At 53.2% G+C, this 18,877-nt stretch overlaps 1 protein-coding gene across 1 annotated transcript in view; it reads right to left on the reverse strand.

The window, feature by feature from the left end:
- Positions 1-2,097: 2,097 nt before the first annotated feature.
- EHD3 (EH domain containing 3) overlaps positions 2,098-18,877 on the reverse strand; it is a 30,291-nt gene continuing 13,511 nt past the window's right edge. The window contains exons 3-6 of the mRNA XM_065890761.1: positions 17,823-17,920; positions 9,611-10,023; positions 8,851-9,015; positions 2,098-4,325 (exon numbers count right to left, since the gene is read on the reverse strand). Of these exons, the coding sequence (XP_065746833.1) occupies positions 3,798-4,325; positions 8,851-9,015; positions 9,611-10,023; positions 17,823-17,920 (1,204 nt within the window). The 3' untranslated portion in view covers positions 2,098-3,797. The remainder of the gene's footprint in view (positions 4,326-8,850; positions 9,016-9,610; positions 10,024-17,822; positions 17,921-18,877) is intronic.

The raw sequence follows: 18,877 nt of genomic DNA on the forward strand, positions 1-18,877 counted from the left end.
TCTTCTGCCCATTTTTGGATGGGGTTGTTTGTTTTTTTGATATTGAGCTGCATGAGCTGCTTGTAAATTTTGGAGATTAATCCTTTGTCAGTTGCTTCATTTGCAAATATTTTCTCCCATTCTAAGCGTTGTCTTTCCGTCTTATTTATGTTTTCCTTAACTTTAAAGGAGTAGAAAGTTCGGTCCTCCCTGTGCCAGAAGGACCTGAGAACCACACTGTGGGGAACAGCATTAATTACCTCCAGGGGGAGGTCGAGCAGAGAGCCATGTCCCTTACAACCTCCATTTCCCTCATGGCTCCAGCTGGGATAACTTACCATCCCTGTTACCATTTTTCTTTTTCTCCAAGCACTGAAAATTTCAACTTGAAAGATACTGATAAAATTTTTACTTGAAATGGCCTGTGAAAAACCAGCACAGTCCCCAGGGACAAAATTCTCATCATGCTTTTCCTCAAATACATCAGCGGTTCCGAGTCTGTCATGATTTTGTGGGCTGGGAATGCTGTGTGTTTACTTTTGTATAAAAATCCTGTCTTCCTTGGATTAGAGAAGAGAGATTGGCACAAGAGGCGGACTCCAGAATGTTTCGGGTTCAGCTCAAGTGCCCCACCCTTGCCCCAGGCTTTCTCTGACCACCTTCTCTCCAGTTGGAGGCCATTTCTGACTCTCGTGAGCCTCCACTTTTCCTGCACTCCCCATCCCAGGACCTGTCATGGTTCCTCATTGTATTAGCGATGTTTGTATAAGTGTCTCACTTCCCCAATTAGGCTGTGAGCTCTTCGAGAGCTGGAACCTGATTGGCTCCGTCTAGGACTTTCCCCCTGCGCAAGCGGCATTTATCAAGTATTTTTGAATGGCTCAATGGATGTACGAATCTCATCTTGGGGCCTTTTCTGCAGGAGATTCTCAGTGTCTTCTGAATGAAACGATGACTGGATGGATAAATGGATGGATGGACAAATTAAAGAATAAAAGATTGAATATGTATAGAGGCTAGTTAACATCTCATAGGGGAAATAAGCCTATTCCCTTCACATGGCTGTGCTAATTCTGACCAGCCAACACATAAATGTAGATTCTTGGAACAGAAGGGACAAATGGGAGTGGGGTGACTCAGGGAAACCTCTTCCCACCCTGCAAACGGAGGCCAGGCCCTGCTGTGGCAGCAGGGTCCCCTGTACACGACTGGGCTTTGGTCATGGCTTAGTCCTCGGGTGCCAGGGGCAGGCTTTCTGGACACAGGGGCAGAGGGCGTGGCTCTTCCTGTCTGAGCATTTCTGTGGCCCAGGCTGAGTTTGGGGGAAGGAGCAACAGGCCAGCGGAGCCTCTAGGGCTTCTTGCCGGCGAGACTGCTGTGATGTGGCTCTGCTGTCCACACTAAATGTTTTCGACGCTGAGGCAGGGGATCTCTGCAGGCCCCCAGAGCCCACCAGAGGTCAGTAGGTCGAGGCAGCAGGGGCAGAGGGACAGCCCCAGAGAAAGTGTCCCTCATCTGTCCCCTCACCCGTGGGAAGGAGCCTCAAGCACCATCTCCTTGCTCAGCAGATGGCAACACGAACTCCCGTGCCTCCCAGATCTCTCCAGGGTGGAGTCTTGTGGAAGGGAGGGGAGACAGGCAGGGAGAGGAAGGGCAGGAAGGTGGCACATGTGTCCACGAGGCGGTGGGGTGAGGGGACAGACACCCCCTTTTATCTAAAATAAAGACAGAAACCTCCCCTCCCTCTGCTGTCTCCTTCCCATTTCTCCTTCGGCTCAAGTAAAGGCATAGAGGTGAGAAATGGTCCCTTTGCTGGGCTTGGCCCTTGAGTTAGAGGAGGTTAGACCTCTCTGCCTTGGTTTTCCTCTGGTGTTCATTTCATGAGAAAGAGAAATGTACGGATGCAGAAGGAACCCCAGGAGTTGGGGACCATCTTCCCTCCAGAGTGTCAGTGTGGTTCCACCAGGGCAACGGGCCTGGAGAGGCACCAGGCCAATGGGATGCTACTTGTGGATGCTGGCTATGGGCGGCCCCGATCCTCTGCCAAAGATGCCCGAGTAAGAGTCCAGCTCCTCTTCTCAACCTCCCATGGAATGATGTTCTGTGGCCCAGCATGTACCAAAGGATAAATGTGCTATATTAACATGAACACTAATGACAAATGCACTGCAGTAGTAAGCACATCGTAGACACACAGAATATTCTCTATATAGTCTGAACATAGATACAAAATAAGTTATACTCGTTTTTCTTTTCCATCACAGTAGGAGCATGGCATACAAAGTGACTGAGTCAGTGGCCGCAAAGCAAGCCAAGGGAGAGACCATGAGGGAGACTGTAGGGCACCGAGAACGGTGGGGATTTGCCAAGGACACTGCAGACTCCCGGGGGTCCTGCAGGGAACACGACCTTAGACCTCTCAAACTGGCCTTCAGAGAATCAGCAGGAGGTCCCACTGGATAAGAGTTGGTGGCTGCATTTGAGCTGGGATGATTCAGGCTACTGGGTGGGAGGCAGAGCAGAGACAGAGGCAAACAGCACCCAACAGGCCAGCCCACTCTCCCGCGAGCGCTGTCGGGCTTCTGCGATTTTAGGAACACGGGGAGCGTCGCCGGAAGGCACGGTTTGCTTCTGTGCTGTGACAGATGGCCAGACTGATGGCCCACCAAATGCTGGCTGGCCCTTCTCCCTCGCCAGCCCGCTCTGGGAGGCCATGAGGGGGCTGTGTGCTCAGCTTGTCTGCCGTGGTTTGTCATCAGCCAGAAACGCTGGGATCCCGCACATCATCACAGCAGAGGGCAGAGTCTGTGGCCCTCACTCTACCACATGTGAGTTCTGTGACCCTGGGAGGGTCACCTGAACTCCTGAGTCTCAGGCTCCTCTCTGCAAACTGAAGGGACTAACACATACTTCCTCGGAGCGTGGTGAGGACCACATGGGATAACGTATATAAAGTGCCTAACACAGCTCCTGGCACCCAGGAGAGGCTGGATAAACGTGTGTCAAGTACAAGCATCGAAACACAGAGGCCAGGTGGGAAAAAATACGAATCTCACAGAGCCTGTGGAACGAAAACCACCATGACTGGCTACGAGAGCAGAGGATGACAGAACAGTTTCTTTGCTTTCTTTCCTGCCGAGTTTTCCCCTTCTCCCTCTGGTTGTGGGATTCTTTGAAGTGAAGTGCAAGCAGGTTTCAAAGCCAGGTCTGCCAAGGCAGTCAGAGCCTAAGCCTGGGAGAGAACAGGGCTCGGGGGCCACGTGTCTTCAAGTCTGGGGCTTGGTTCGCGGAGGACGCTTCCCTCCTCCCCTCCCCTCCCTGCCGCAGCTCCCCTCCCCTCCCCTCCCATCTCCTGGCCCCAGAGCAGACTTCATATGAGGAAGCCCAAGAGGGAGGGGAAAGCACAGAAAAAAAGTGGATTGTCTATTAAGTGAAAAGCCTTTTCCATTGCTCTGAGTCCGGGGAATCTGGAGGTAGGTGGGCCATCTGTGGGTGAGTGAACCGCCCCCTCTGTGGGAGAAGGCGGGTCTCTGGGCAGTGGAATAGGGGAGGGAAAGAGGGATGGAGACCTAGGCTTGATACCTGGGACCCTGGGAGCACTCCTGTGCCTCAGCCAACGCTGGGAACTTGGAGATGTGTCTACGCAAAGATCCACCTGGAGACCTAGGGATCACTGTCCCCTCTTATCCGCAATGCTGTTCCCAACATCTGTGTGTGTGTGTGTGTGTGTGTGTGTGTGTGTCTGTGTGTCTGTGTGTATGCGATCGCCTCTCCCGTCTCCTCTAACACCTGCCTGCTCTGGACCTCCCCGCCTCCCATCACTCGGTGGCTTTCCTCTTGGACGGGGGTATGAGGTGGGCAGGCAGCTCGTTGGGCAGCTCATGCCCCTCCAGCTTCACCTTGATGAGGTGGTTGGCCAGTGCGAACTCCTCGTCATCCAGCATGCCATCCTTGTCGATGTCGGCCAGCTTCCAGATCTTACCCAGCACGCTGTTGGGTAGCTTGGAGCGCACCATCTCCTTCTTGGCATTGGCGCCCGTGATCTTGCCATCCACTGGTGACAGGGTGTAGAAGATCTCATCGTACATGGGTTTGTCCCTGGCCACCACCCACTCAGCATCATCGATGCCCTCCCCAGCCCCCTCCCCATAGCCGTGCCCGAAGGGGCCGTGCAGGGTGCCCTCAAATGCTCCGCCCTTCACTATCTGGGCGGGCCGCTGTGTCTCCTCCTGGCGCACCAGCACCATGAGCTGGGCAATGTCATGGGCCAGCATGTCGTCCACCACCTCCAGCAGCTTGCTTTTCAGTGGCTGGAATTTGCTGAAGTCCTGGGCCTGCAGCTGGTCCTGCAGAAAGAGAGAGAAGAAAGAAGGTGAGGACAGAAGACAATGGAAGGAGATCCACAAAAGATATGAGAGGAGGAGAAAAAAGGCACGTTGGCTCTTGGTGGATTTTTCGAGAGAGAATATCGTTGCAGGGGTTGGAGAAGGAAGGGAAATTTAACCATTACTGGTCTGATTCATTTGGATTTCCTCCAGCGTTCTAGAAAGCAAATACAGTCAGCTCTCTGTATCCGAGGGTTCTGCATCTGTGGATACAAGAGGGCCAAATGTACCTCACCATTTTATATAATGAACTTGAGCATCCATGGATTTCCGTATCTGTGGAGGGTCCTGGAACCAATCCCCTGTGGATACCGAGGGATGACTATAATTAAATTTCTCTTTAAGTTAGTTTTGGCTATTGAACAGTGAGTGGTTCTTGAATGCTGTATCCCTCTGAGACTGAGTCATGCGGGTGTCTACTTCAATAAGGGTTATACTCGAGAACACTGGAAGTGCTTTCACTACGTTAATTATCTCATTCACTCCCCCGTGACCTTCTGAAAGTGGGAAATCACATGCTCTCACTATTTAGGGAAGGAAAAATGGAGGCATAGGCAACTAAAAACAAATCATAGTAGAAGCCACAGGTCATTCCTAAGCCAGTATTCTTAAGCAGGATGCTCTCGGGATTATCTGGAGAGAGTTTTCTTTTCTTTCTTTTTTTTTAACATCTTTATTGGGGTATAATTACTTTACAATTGTGTGTTAGTTTCTACTTTATAACAAAGTGAATCAGTTATACATATACATACGTTCCCATATCTCTTCCCTCTTGCGTCTCCCTCCCTCCCACCCTCCCCAACCCACCCCTCCAGGCGGTCACAAAGCACCGAGCTGATCTCCCTGTGCTATGCGGCTGCTTCCCACTAGCTATCTACCTTACGTTTGGTAGTGTATATATGTCCATGCCTCTCTCTCGCTTTGTCACAGCTCACCCTTCCCCCTCCCCATATCCTCAGGTCCGTTCTCCAGTAGGTCTGTGTCTTTATTCCTGTATTACCCCTAGGTTCTTCGTGACATTTTTTTCCCTTAAATTCCATATGTATGTGTTAGCATACGGTATTTGTCTTTCTCTTTCTGACTTACTTCACTCTGTATGACAGACTCTAGGTCTACCCACCTCATTACAAATAGCTCAGTTTCGTTTCTTTTTATGGCTGAGTAATATTCCATTGTATATATGGGCCACATCTTCTTTATCCATTCATCTGATGATGGGTACTTAGGTTGTTTCCATCTCCAGACTATTGTTCGGAGCTGCAATGAACATTTTGGTACATGACTCTTTGAATTTTGGTTTTCTCAGGGTATATGCCCAGTAGTGGGATTGCTGGGTCATATGGTAGTTCTATTTGTAGTTTTTTAAGGAACCTCCATACTGTTCTCCATAGTGGCTGTACCAGTTCACATTCCCACCAGCAGTGCAGGAGTGTTCCCTTTTCTCCACACCCTCTCCGGCACTTATTGTTTCTAGATTTTTGGATGATGGCCATTCTGACTGGTGTGAGATGATATCTCATTGTAGTTTGGATTTGCATTTCTCTAATGATTAATGATGTTGAGCATTCTTTCATGTGTTGTTGGCAATCTGTATATCTTCTTTGGAGAAGTGTCTATTTAGGTCTTCTGCTCATTTTTGGATTGGGTTGTTTGTGTTTTTGATATTGAGCTACATGAGCTATTTATATATTTTGGAGATTAATCCTTTGTCAGTTGCTTCATTTGCAAATATTTTCTCCCATTCTGAGGGTTGTCTTTTGGTCTTGTTTATGGTTTCCTTTGCTGTGCAAAAGCTTTGAAGTTTCATTAGGTCACATTTGTTTATTTTTGTTTTTATTTCCACTTCTCTAGGAGGTGGGTCAAAAAAGATCTTGCTGTGATTTATGTCATAGAGTGTTCTGCCTATGTTTTCCTCTAAGAGCTTGATAGTTTCTGGCCTTACATTTAGGTCTTGAATCCATTTTGAGCTTATTTTTGTGTATGGTGTTAGGGAGTGATCTAATCTCATACTTCTACATGTAGCTGTCCAGTTTTCCCAGCACCATTTATTGAAGAGGCTGTCCTTTCTCCACTGTACATTCCTGCCTCCTTTATCAAAGATAAGGTGACTCTTGGCTTCTCCCTGAGGGTTCTGACTCAGTTGGCATGGGCAACAGCTCCCCTCCTTGACTTCCCATGACCCCCACAGCACACAGTAAAAGAAATATGTTCCGCTTTGCATGTCTTTGCCATTTTGAAAGGTCCTGAGTTTCAAGCATCCAGCTTCTCCTTTGCCTCTATAATGATAAGACAAGAGTTTCCCACTCCCACCCTGGCTCTGGCCACAGCAATCTCAGGACACTGGATGAGGCCAGTGCACAGGGGACAGTCTCAGGACAAGCACACTGAGTTCACTGCAGAACAATTCAGAAAACACCCATGGCTACATTTCAAGACCAAGTGTGAGCCTGGGCATTCTCACCTCCCTTCTAGGGCAGGGCTGGACCAGGGAGGCTGGGGGAGCTGGGTGGGGGATGGTGGAGCTGACAAGCCTTTTCTCCTGCCCTCAGCACGACCTCCTAAGGTCCCTGTCTCTCCCAGCCTGTCCACATCTAACTGTGTTTGGTGGGCTTCCAACTAGGGGGTCCCAGTATCTTCCAGAGGATATGAGGGTTGCTCCCATCAGCCCACACATATGCCCCCACCGGACAGCCATTTACATACTGATCCAGCATCCCTAACAGAAACTGACGTCAGACAGGCAAACAAGTGAGAAGGTGAAACCATTTACGTTGCAAAAGAATTCCTCACATTAAAAAGTCATATGGTCCCTTTCAAATGTCATCCTCCCCAAATGTTTGCTTACAGATCATTAAATTCTTAATACAAAGAGAAACTGAAAGTTGAAACAATTCTGAAATTAGTGACTGGATCCAGGTAGGTGGTTATAGGAATGAATGTATACATGAACAAATGCATGCTTTGGATGTCTATTCTTTCTTTCTTTTTATTTTACTAGATAGGAAATTAAAAATGCGTATTTGGGACTATACTGATATTCTGAAACCCTAAAAGCAACAAGAGCAAAAACAATATTACTACTACATCTGCTGCTAGTTTTTCCTAATTCCCTATTCTTAAAAACTTATCATTTTTATATTTTATTTTTTAATACATTTATTTATTTTAGTGTTTATTTTTGGCTGCTTTGGGTCTTCGTTGCTGCGTGCGGGCTTTCTCTATTTGCGGGGAGTGCGGGCTACTCTTTGTTGCGGTGCGCGGGCTTCTCATTGTGGTGGCTTCTCTTGTTGCGGAGCACGGGCTCTAGGCGCGCAGGCTTCAGTAGTTGTGGCTCACGGCCTCTAGAGCGCAGGCTCAGTAGTTGTGGCGCACTGGCTTAGTTGCTCCGCGGCATGTGGGATCTTCCCAGGCCAGGGCTTGAACCCGTGTCCCCTGCATTGGCAGGCGGATTCTTAACCACTGCGCTGCCAGGGAAGCTCTTCATTTTAAAATAATTACGTGAGAACTAATCATGAGAAGTTGCAAAATTTGTTCAGAGAGCTAGGTTCCTTGCGCTCATCACCCAGCTTCCTCTACTGGTGACATCTCACCTAACTGGCTACTGCATTTTAAGAGCACAGTTGGTGCCAGGCCATGCTAAGTGCCTTGCAAATATTATCTGATATACGCCCACAATATTATCTGATATACGCCCACAGTATCCATATAAGGTGGTGTTTTTGTAGCCTCAATATGTAGATGAAAAGACAGAGGGTCAGAGAGGATCCAGTTAGTATGGTGTGGTAGTTTTTTCCTTAGACCTTGGACACTCCTGGGGTTTCTACTTGCAGGCTGTGTAAACATTACTAAAACCGTAGGCAGGTTAATTACCTTTGTAAACCTCAGTTTGCTCACCTGTAAAAGGAGGATGAAATGCCTACCTCAGAGGACTGTTTCATCCTAAAAGGAGGATGAAATAACTCCCTCAGAGGACTTTTCACACATAAGGAACTATATGTGACTGACCCTGGCCCAAGAGAGGGGCCCATGGTATGCTCCAAAGATGGTGAGCTTCTGTGCAGATTTCTGCTTCTCTGTGGCTTATGTCCCAAATTGCTCCCAAGGAGGAGCTCGGTGGTAAACTTAAGCAATAAAGGGTCAGGAGAATGTCAGGTGACTTGTCCTGTTTCACAGGATGTGGTGGGGATTCCAAACCTGTGGTGGCCAGGACTGGGGAAGGTCATGAACTTGAGGTATCAGACCCCCGAACATCCTCTAACACTGCTGCCCACTGGGAGCGCTGGGGCTCCATGTTTCTCCCTGGGCCCAGATACGGCCCCTGTTGGGCCAGTGCCAGCCCAGCAGGAAGAGCAGACCCAGGGCCATCTGCCGGCCTGCCTACTGATTCTGGGTTGAGTTTCCATGCAGGGAATCCAAGGGTGGCCTCCTTCAAGCTCCGGCTGCTTAGCCGGCTTGCTCCTTTCCTGGGGCCCCAGACCCTGGTTACCTGCATCCTCTTCAGGTTGGGAAAGTCCCCAGGTGAGATCTGGTGCTCCCGCTCGATCTGGCCATAAATCTCGGCCAGATTGTTCACCAGCTCCTTCTTCTTGTTGTCCTTTCCGAACATCGAGGGCATCTCCTTCTTCAGAGAGCTGATGATGTAGGCATGAACCTGAATAACAGGGGCAGAGAGAAACGTTCAGATGGAGACCTCAGTTCTTTCCTTCCCTCTAGGGCGGCTCTCACCCCATCTCTTCCCATCAATCCCCCCCCTCCTGCTCCTACTTCCGAAATTATTTCTGTCTCCACCCTCTTTCTCTCCCGCTGCTTGCAATGCACGTTGTTTTGCTGAATCCCAGGGAAAGGTGAGATTGTGGGGAGGGTAAGGTCAAGGCGTAACAGGGATGGAAATTCTGGTGATGGCGTTGATGAGGAAGACAGTAACAACAGCTGACGTGTACAAAGCACTTCTGAGGATGCCAGGCACTGTGATGGGGGCTTTTCCGTTCTTTATTCTTCTAACCCTTTCATTTTACTTATGTGGAAACAGGCACAGCACAACTAAGGGCCTTGCTGGGGTCGGGATGCACAGTAAACTGTGGAGTTGAGTCCAATCTGGCCATCCGACGCCAGGGCTTGTGATCATCGACACCACAGTCTCCTGCTCTGCCCCCTTCCCCCCGCAGCTCTTGCAGCTAAAGCCCCCCACCCCAAACCATTGGCCCCGCCCATGCTGCCCATCCCCCCACCCCCCCAGGTAGCCTCACCTTGGCCAGCCTGGCCCTCTTGATGAGGTCGTTCAGCTTGCGCAGGGCAGCGTTTCGCGGCAGACTCTGGATGTCTCTGAATAGGTCCTGCTCCTCGGCCTCAAAGAGCTTCCGGTTGTCTGGGATGAGAAGGGGGCGGGACCAGAAGGAGCCGATGTAGACCCGGATCACCTCCGGGGTGTTCACGATCTTCCCCAGGGACCACATGAGGGCCCCGTACACCCGCATCAGCTGCTGCGTCTCAATCTGGTCCGCCTTGTTCAGCACCACCCGCATCTTGTCCTCGTGGTTCTTGAGGGCCTTGATGACTTCTGAGAACTCATCAGAGATGTCCAGCTTGTGGGCGTCGAAGAGCAGGATGATGCGATCGACCCGCTCGGCGAACCACTCGAGGACTGCCGCAAAGTCGTACCCTGCGACACAGCAGAGTCAGGGGGCGGGGCCTTTGGGGCGGAGGGTAGGGTTTTGGGGGGAGGCAGCTGGTGCAGTAGAAATAACATGGACTCGGGAGGCAGATCTGGATTCAAATCCGGCTGCTCCACATTTTCACAATTTGGCCTTCAGCCAGTTACCAGATGTCTCTGAGTCAGTGTTTTTCCATCTATAAATGGGCATACTAATAGTATCTCGTTCATAGAATTTTAAGGACTAAAGATGCTCAGAGCCCAGCACCTAGCAGCTGCTCAGTAGATGCTAGTTATTATAATTAACATCCTTATCCCCGTAAAACACAGCCACCATCCAGCTCCCCTATCCTTGCTTACTGTATTTAGGAGCCAGGGGCCCTGCTGGAAAAGAAACTCTGGACATACATTTTGAATAAAGACCCAGAAATTCTTAACAAGGTCCCATGGTTCAGACCACGCCCATCACTGGTCTGGAAGAAATCTGAGGCTCTTGACACACAACTTCTTCTCATGCCTGCTCATAAGCTCGCTTCATTCCTTATTCATCAGCTGCAGCTCTTCCCAACTCTTAAAACCACAAGGGGTTTCTTCCCTAGCATGGGACAGACCTCTGGCTGCCACACGTTGGTTATCTGGCACTGAGCTGCTTCAGGTCAGGCTGGTTCCAGGACCCCCACAGCACCTGCTCTGCTCAACCCCAAGTAGCAGTGGATCTGGGAGGGCCTGGAGGGGGAGGTCATGCCAACAGTCTGCACATCCAGCCTCATATTCACTGACCCTTAACAGCTGGAAGCAGCTTCACCTCTCTGTGCCTCAGTCTCCTCTTCCATGAAACAGAGGACAATACATGGGGAAGTGAGGCTCAGAGAGGGAAAGTGACTTGCTCGAGGGCGCACAGCCCAGACACAGCAGCACTGGGATGAGGGTGGACGTGTTAGGCCTTCTGCTGCTCCCCGGTGCCACACCTCTGGCAGGGAGGTAGGAGCCCTTCCTTAGGCTCTGGTGGGATCGACGACCCCGGGTCCCAACATCACAGGCTTTCAGGGGCACAGACCCTGGGGCCCCAAAGCTCATTGCCCCCACTGAGTGGGAGACCCAGCCAACGGGAAAAAGCCAGCAGCTCCTGCCCTGCCTCACGGAGGAAGATCAGAGACCGGGGCAGGTCATTAGGCAGCTGCTTTGCCACTGAGTCAGATGCAAGCAGCTCTGCTCGCCTGGAACGGCGGTCCTCAACTTGAGCGCACAGCGGAATCCCCCAGAGGCCTGTTAAAACCCAGATGGCTGGGCCTACCTCAGAGCTTCTGGTTCAGTTCACATCATGACCTCATTTCCCCTTCGCACCACCCTCTGAGGCAGGCACAGTCCCACTTTCCAGAGGAGAAACCTGGGGTTCAGCGATGAGGGGAGAGCCAAATTGCCGGCATGTTGGGGGGTCAGGGTTGGACCCCGCCACGGGGCTCTGGGCACCCTGCACGGGCCGTGCTGGCAGCGGTCCTGCACCTGTGCCCCACCCGCCCCGCCTCCCGCTCCCCTCCCGTCTCCTCCCTTCCCAGGGCTGGCTCCAGGCTATTTTTAGTCTCCCTCAGCACAGCCAGGTGGAGGGCAGCTCTCACCTTCTGAAGGCAGCCCATCAGAGCTGTGGGCAGGAGGGCGGGCAGAGGGCTCAGAAAATCAGGGCAAACTCACTCCCGGGCCCCATCCACCCCAACCGGGAAAACAGGTCACGGCCTGGCTGCTTTGGCGCCTGGAACCTGCAGGCGTGCCCTCAGTTGTAGCTGGGGAGGGCAGGGGGCTCAGAGGCCTCTGGCCTTCTGCTGAGGCCTGTTTCCAAATCTAGCCTGACAAGGTTTTGGCCGTGGTGGTGCAGACCACGGGGAGGGCAGCTGCGATGCGCCCTCCCTCCCTCCCTCCTTCCCTCCCTCCCTCCCGTACAGCAGATTTCAGCCCTCACTGCTCAGCACACCGGCTCACTGCTCACAGGCAGCTGGTGGCAGCAGCTCACAGCCGGCTGTGCAGCCACAGCAGCTAGCCCTGGGCACTTAATGACAGGGCTCAAAGCAAGTGGGTGAGATGCGCCCAGGACCAAGCAGAGGGAGGGCCAGGACCAGAACACAGGTCTTCCTGTCCCAAGCCCAGCACTCCAGCCAGCCCTCCACGGGCTGGGGAAAGCGAAGGGGCCAGAGAAGCTGCAGAGAAGAGGCTTCTGGCCCCTGAGCTCTCACCAACCCCAGATGGCAGCAGCCATGCAAGAGGAGCCTCAGCTGCAAAAGCTTGGACGGGGGTGGGGCAGATCCCAGCAGGCTGACCAGCCCCTGCTTGGGGTGGGGCGGGAGAGTGACAGCAACAGGTCAGTGCTGCCGGAATAGGCCGGCCCATGTCCGTTCCTGTCCTCACGGCTGGCTCAGGTGCCCCTCAGGCAGGCCCTTGCCTCTCTGCTCACCCAGGAATTTATCCTCCCCCCACCGCACAGGGAGCTGGGCCGGGCAGGGGCTGCTCATCCTTCCCAGCTTCCTCTGTGCCCAGCACGGTGCCCCACACACAGTAGGTGCTCTATAAGCATTTGCTGAACAGACCTGAAATGTGAGCCCTGTTCTGCCTTTTGCATCCCAGGGACAGTGAACAGGTCATCTCTGGGCCTCAGTTTTCTGGTCTCTGAATTGGAACCCACCAGACGCTGCCAGAGGGCGGCTGTGAGGATCCAATCGAAGAGGATGCCGGTGAGACTGCTTGCCTGTGACCCTGGCTGTTCCTACGGCTCTGGGGTCAGGTGTGGCTGTGAGGAAATGAGAATCAAGTAATGACTCTGTGGGCTTCCTCTGAAGCTCAGCCTCCCCGATCCCAGCTATTCAGAGCCAACAGGCTCCAGGCTGGGTATTTAATTATTTCTGTAGACTGGGCTTATGGGTATCCAAGAATGGGAGCATCTGAAAGGCACAGACGGGACCTATTAAGGAAAAGGGAACGGGTTGGCTCTCCCATTTATTCTCTGTGTGGCCTTAGGCAAGTCTGAACCTCAGTTTTTTCAGCTGAAAATGGGAATAAAAATGACTGACTGATGAGGGGTCAACGTTAGAACCATGGCAACAAGATAGCGGAGGGAGGGCCCAGACTCAGTCTGGAGTCTCTGCCCTGACGTCTAGGGTGATAGGCCCCCTTTCCCTCGCTGGTCCTGGGAACGGCTCTGAGCCCCAGAATAGGAGCTCTTGAGCACCTGCAGCAGCCCAAGGGCTCATAAGATATGGACTAGTGGGTGGTGGGAGATTCAGGCTCCAGGAGACAGATGGCGAAGCTGGCTGTCCTGGAATTGCGGGTAGCAAGTCTGCCACCTCTGGAAGATCTGGTGTGCAGGCACCTGGAGCAGAGACTGGGCAGCCTGCAGGGAGCTAGGGCTCTCCCCACTGACCCCAGGCGCCAGTGGAATGGAAGGAAAGCACTTCTAAGTAATGCCAGGCAAGAAGATATCAATGAGACAAACACAATAAGTGCGGCAACTCCTTAGTCATCAACCAGCTTCCTTCACAGCCTGAAAGGCAGTGCAGGGGCTTCCCTGGTGGCGCAGTGGTTAAGAATCCACCTGCCAAAGCAGGGGACATGGGTTCAAGCCCTGGTCTGGGAAGATCCCACATGTCGCGGAGCAACTAAGCCCATGCGCCACAACTACTGAGCCTGTGCTCTGAGCCTGCGAGCCACAACTACTGAGCCCGCATGCCACAACTACTGCAGCCCGTGCACCTAGAGCCCGTGCTCTGCAACAAGAGAACCCAGCGCACTGCAACAAAGAGTAGCCCCCGCTCGCTGCAACTAGAGGAAGCCCGCAGGCAGCAACAAAGATCCAACACAGCCAAAAAATAAAGAAAGGCAATGCAAGGGTGCTGACAAGGCAGCACATTTCTTTGTATTTTCAGCCACATGATCTCATTTGATCCTCACAATGCTCCATGTGCCGGGAGGTAAACATGCACACACAGGGAAGGGAGAGGGAACAGAGAGGTTAAGGGGCTCACCCAAGCTCACACAGCCAGGTGGTGGCAAACTCGGGCCTAGGACCCAGATCCTTACTTCCATCTGCATTCCCTTCTCGGCTCAGAGCCCTGCAAGGCTGTAGCTCAGGGGGCTGAGCCCTCCAACCAGGCACTTACTTGTGGTGGGTACTTAAAAGGTCCCATCCTGCCCCCAAAAGCTTTCAAGATATAAAGACATTTTAGCAAAAGAGAAATTAGAAGGCATCAGTTTGCAAAATGTGGGAAAAGTTCAGATGACAAAGGCCACACTACTTGCCTCCCAGAAGTAACCTTGAAAAGTAGCCCAACAGACTCATCCCAGGTCTCCCAGAGGGCCACAAGTTGTCAGCGCACCCTTTTAAAGGGAGTCAGGACTCTGCTGCTCTGTCCCCGCGTGTGAGGCCCCCAGAGCCGTGTATGTACAGCATGCGGTCTGGGGCCCCAGAGGCCCCTAAGTGAGGATGCCAGGGGTGGGAGGCTGTGAGGACCAGCCCAGACCCTCCGGGGTCCCCAATGGGAAAGTTGTACATGAGAGTTTGCCCTCATTCCTCTTCTTTGAGTTCTTCCTGGGCAGGCAGGCCATGATAACGTGCTGAAAAGCCACCGGACGGGGAAGCAGGAGACCAGAATCCCCATCCCAGTTTTGTGGCCTGGGCAAGTGTTTTCCTGCTCTGGTCCTCCTGAGTGCACCTACACAGGAGGGGGTCCGCTGGGAGTGATGTGTGCAACGCGCCATGGGGTTGTTTTTCTAGGGTGGGGCCTGTGGGGATTTCTAGCTGAGAAACAGACAGGAAATGTGGTTGCCAAGTGTGAGGACACTCAGGCTTCCGGAGCCCTCCCACCTCTGCCGCATCCTTGCTTCTTCCCAGTAATGAGTCCTGGGCTGCATCCTGTCACTTCCAGGAACTGCCTCCCTGCCCCTCTCCCACCCACTCCAATGCATCTACCTCCAGAGACAAGTGTGGGCCTGGGACTTCCCGGGCTCAGGTTCCTGGACGTCCCTTGCTTCTGCTCTGCCCCCAAGACACACACAGACCCCCAGGTCCGGGCAGAGGGGCCACACTTTGTCCAGCTGTGGCCTGGGGCCTGACTGCTCCTTCCCGTGAAGCCTGAGGCCCGGGGAGCCCCCTGGGAGCAGCTGGCTTTCCAGAATGTGGCACAGCAGGCCTCGGCCTAGAGGTGGCTCTGTGTGGATTTGATAACGATGCCCTGGCATCAGGCTCAGTGAGTGGAACGTGGGCTGGATTTCAGGCTTAATACACCCCTCAGTCGGGTGCCCTCCTGCAGGGCTGTCCACGGGGCCCTGCCCGGCCCTGGGCTGGAGGAAAGCAAGAAGCACCAAATCTGTGCTGCGGCCAAACCCAGAGTTCTGAGCGCCCCAGGCGAGAAGCCACGCGCAGCGCGTTTGGTTCTGTGGGCACACTTGTGTGCCTGTGTGGGGAGCGGGGTGTGGAGGGAGGTGTGATGTGTGTAGATGGGGGGTGCACAGGTATAAACTGAACTACTGAGTTCTACGGCTGATCGTGAAAGATGAGGAGGGGGGTCTTCATACTGGAAACTTTTCTCCTTTGGGGTTCCCCTGATATCTGAGGGTGTCTGATCCCTGCCCCCCACCCAACTTTCCTGGTCTCTGTGGAGTGCTGGGGTCAGCACTGCCCCAGGCAGATGATGCGGGACCGGCGGCCCAGCTCTCAGCTCTTGTTTTTATCACAGGCTACTTTTGCCAGCAACTCCATTTATAGTCTAGAATCAGGAGGGCAGAGAACAAACTGGTCTGCCTAGATACACACAGGGCTATCACTTCTCCTAGAGGTGGGGTGAGACCTGGTGGTGGTCGGTATGGGGTGGGAGGCAATAGGAAGGGTGGGCAAGAAGAACAAGCCCCCAGTTTGCAGTAGAGCAGCCACTGAGGTCAAAAGATAAAGTCAGGAGAAAAGGCAGAGGGATAGGAAAAGAATGGAATGGTACAGAAGCTGAGGAAGGCAGGACTCCCTAGGAGCAGGGCTGCCACATACAGCTGCATAGGCTGTGCACTGCACAACTGCAAGGAAGGCCATTCATGTAGATTACCCTGGGGTTGTTTAACAGGGTGACCCTGGATGGCAGATAAAGAGGAAAGAAGGGAGCTCACTGTGATCCAGACCCAGAGCTGATGTCTGTGTTTCCATTACCATCTGTGGATCTCACGAGGTCATGCGATGGGTATCATTACCCCTTGTTATGCACGGGGACATTAAGGCTCGGGAAAAATGTGACCTGGAGACCCACAGGTTCTAAAACCCAATGCTCTAAACTCCCAGTCCAGTGCCCTTGGAATCCACGAAGGCTGGAATCCTCTCTGGACCCACCTGTCAGGCTGCATTAGCCTTGTGTAGCCACCCACCCCCTGGGTAGTTCAGGTGGAGAATTTTGGCTGCTCTCCAAGCCTTCCTCGAGGAGATACAGGCTGTCTGTGTGAGACAGTAAATCCCCTTTAGGCCTAAACTCAGGATGAACTTGGAGGAAGACTTACGGCATGCGGGTAGAGACTGGTCAGGAGAGAGGGAGTATCTAGGGAAACAAATAGAAACAAGACAGAGAGCCACCCACGCTGCACCCTCCCCCCCCCCGACCACGGGGCCCTGAACAGGGTGCCAGGGTGCTTACAAAGGGCAGGTGGGCCAGAAGGAGATGCTCCTCCCCACAGGGCCGTGGGTTCTATGCCCCCCTCGCCCTTGCACCCCAGGCACGTGCAGGAGGAAGTAGACAGGCACCTGAGGTCAGTTCAGGGCAGGGTCCTGGCTGCTGCTGAGCGCTCTTGCCAGTCCAAAGCCTTCCCCTCCCGGAAGCTGCCCTCTGAGTGCCGATCTGGCTCCTGCCCAGCTCCCAGCTCCAGGACTGGGGTGGCTGTGGCTTCGTCAGCTTTTCTTCCCAGCAATACGGCATGCGGCACAGAAAGGGCTGGGGGCTACCTGGGGCACACAGCATGGTGTGGCAGGAGAGGCTGGGGGAGGGGAGCTGGGAGCTGTAGTTTCAAGATTTTTACAGTATCCATCTAGTATTTTAGAGCTAGGAAAAAACCAGTGATGATGATTGGTGATGATCTACAGCACCTCATGTTTACTGGGGACTTGCTATGTGCCAGGTAGGAGGCTTTTTACCTGTATTATTTCTTTTAATCCTCAAACAACGCTAGAAGGTAGATAGAGTTATGTCCCCTATTCTACAGATGAGCCAGCTGAAGGAAAGAAACCCGCCAGGTCACCCTGCCAGGAGGTGTCAGAGGCAGGACGCTGGTGGTCTGGCTCCTGAGTTCCATCTCCCGACCCGCATGCCGGCAACCTCCCTCAGTGAACAATTCCCCACATCTGTCTGGAATGAGCAGTTTTCAAGGGCTTTCACATACCCAGCTCCCGACTCTCACGCCCCAGAGCACACTGTCATCCTCACGCTGTTGGCGGGAGTCCTCTGCAGGCACCTGTCTCCCCTGCAGAGCTGCAAGCTCCTGGGGCAGGGACAGCAGGAACTTCAGAAGCAAGCCAGGGTCTGGCCCATGAAGAAACCCACTGAGGTGCATAATGCAGACACTGATGTCTCCACTTCACAGATGAGAAGACCCAGGCTAGCTGTCTCCTGAGCTGCAGTGGACCCAAACCCATCTGCTGACCCTTGCCTAGGATGACCCCACACAGCTCACGAGGCAGCAGCGGCTCATCAAGAGACAGCAAGGCCCCGGGAGCCTCTCTCCTGGTATGGAAGCCAGAGAACGTACCAGAAAGGACACAGCACAGAGCCAGAGCCAACCCTACCAGCTGCCTCACTTACCTCGGCTGATCCTCTGCTTCTCCCCGGAGAGGATGCCCGGCGTGTCGATGACGCTGATGCTCTCCAGCACGGGGTTGGGCAGCTGAGCGCACACGAACCTGCAGGGGTGGGAGGAGAGCCGTGGTGAGCCGCCGTCCTGTCCTTGCCTCTCAGGCGCCCTCGTTTCAGCCCCACGCCAACCTCTCCTGCCCTGGGCAGAGGTTCTGAAGCCCGACCGCCTTCCAGTGCAGACTCCCAGTCCCAAGCTAGACTCAGCCCCAGTAGTGGTCCCAGGATCTGTACTTCGAGGAAGCTCCCGGGGTGGTCCTAAGGCAGCTGTGGGCCTACGTTTGTGAGCCCCTGCTGTCGGGGACACCAGGATGTGCAGCCCTCGATCCCTGCCCCCAGGAGCACAGTCTGGTGGAAGAGCAGAGGCGTGCATAAGGACAACCACGATATGGGTGCGATGGGAGCAGCGCCCCCAAGGGAGGCCAAGAGAAGGGCTCGGGAGATCCAAGGTGGAAGGAAGCCTTCCTGGAGGAGGCGGCACTGCAGCTGGCCTCGAGGAGTGGGGCACACCACCCAGGAACGTTTATCTGGGCTTCTAAAAGGCTGTGCAAATACCAAACATTGCTAGTACGATAACAGTCAAGGCTTATTCAAGGAAATATTCCCAGTATCACATCCCAAAGTCTCCAAATACGAATTGGTAAACCTAAGCTAGATCCTTCTGACTTCAAGCCTTCTCTCTTAAATGCCATTTTTGGTGGAAGCCAGCAAGGTGTCTGACCATCACAGGTACAGTTCATGGTCCCATAGTCTCCAAGAACAGACAGGGAAGGGAGCCTCTGCTACCCAGTGAGGTGGCTGCAGAGATGCAGGTTAGCGGATGAGGCTAGGGATGCACGGGAAAGAGGGTCCGGGAAGCTTCTCAGAGGACGCAGAACCTGAACAGAGACCTCAAAAGATGGCCAGCATTTGCCAGGTGGACAGGGGTGTGGGCAGGAAGCCAGTGTACATGCGTGTGTGTGTGTAGCTATGTGAAGATACAGACACGCACAGGGGGGAGATTGGAA

This window comes from Phocoena phocoena, chromosome 14 (assembly GCF_963924675.1).
Source record: "Phocoena phocoena chromosome 14, mPhoPho1.1, whole genome shotgun sequence".
Lineage (NCBI taxonomy): Eukaryota > Metazoa > Chordata > Mammalia > Artiodactyla > Phocoenidae > Phocoena > Phocoena phocoena.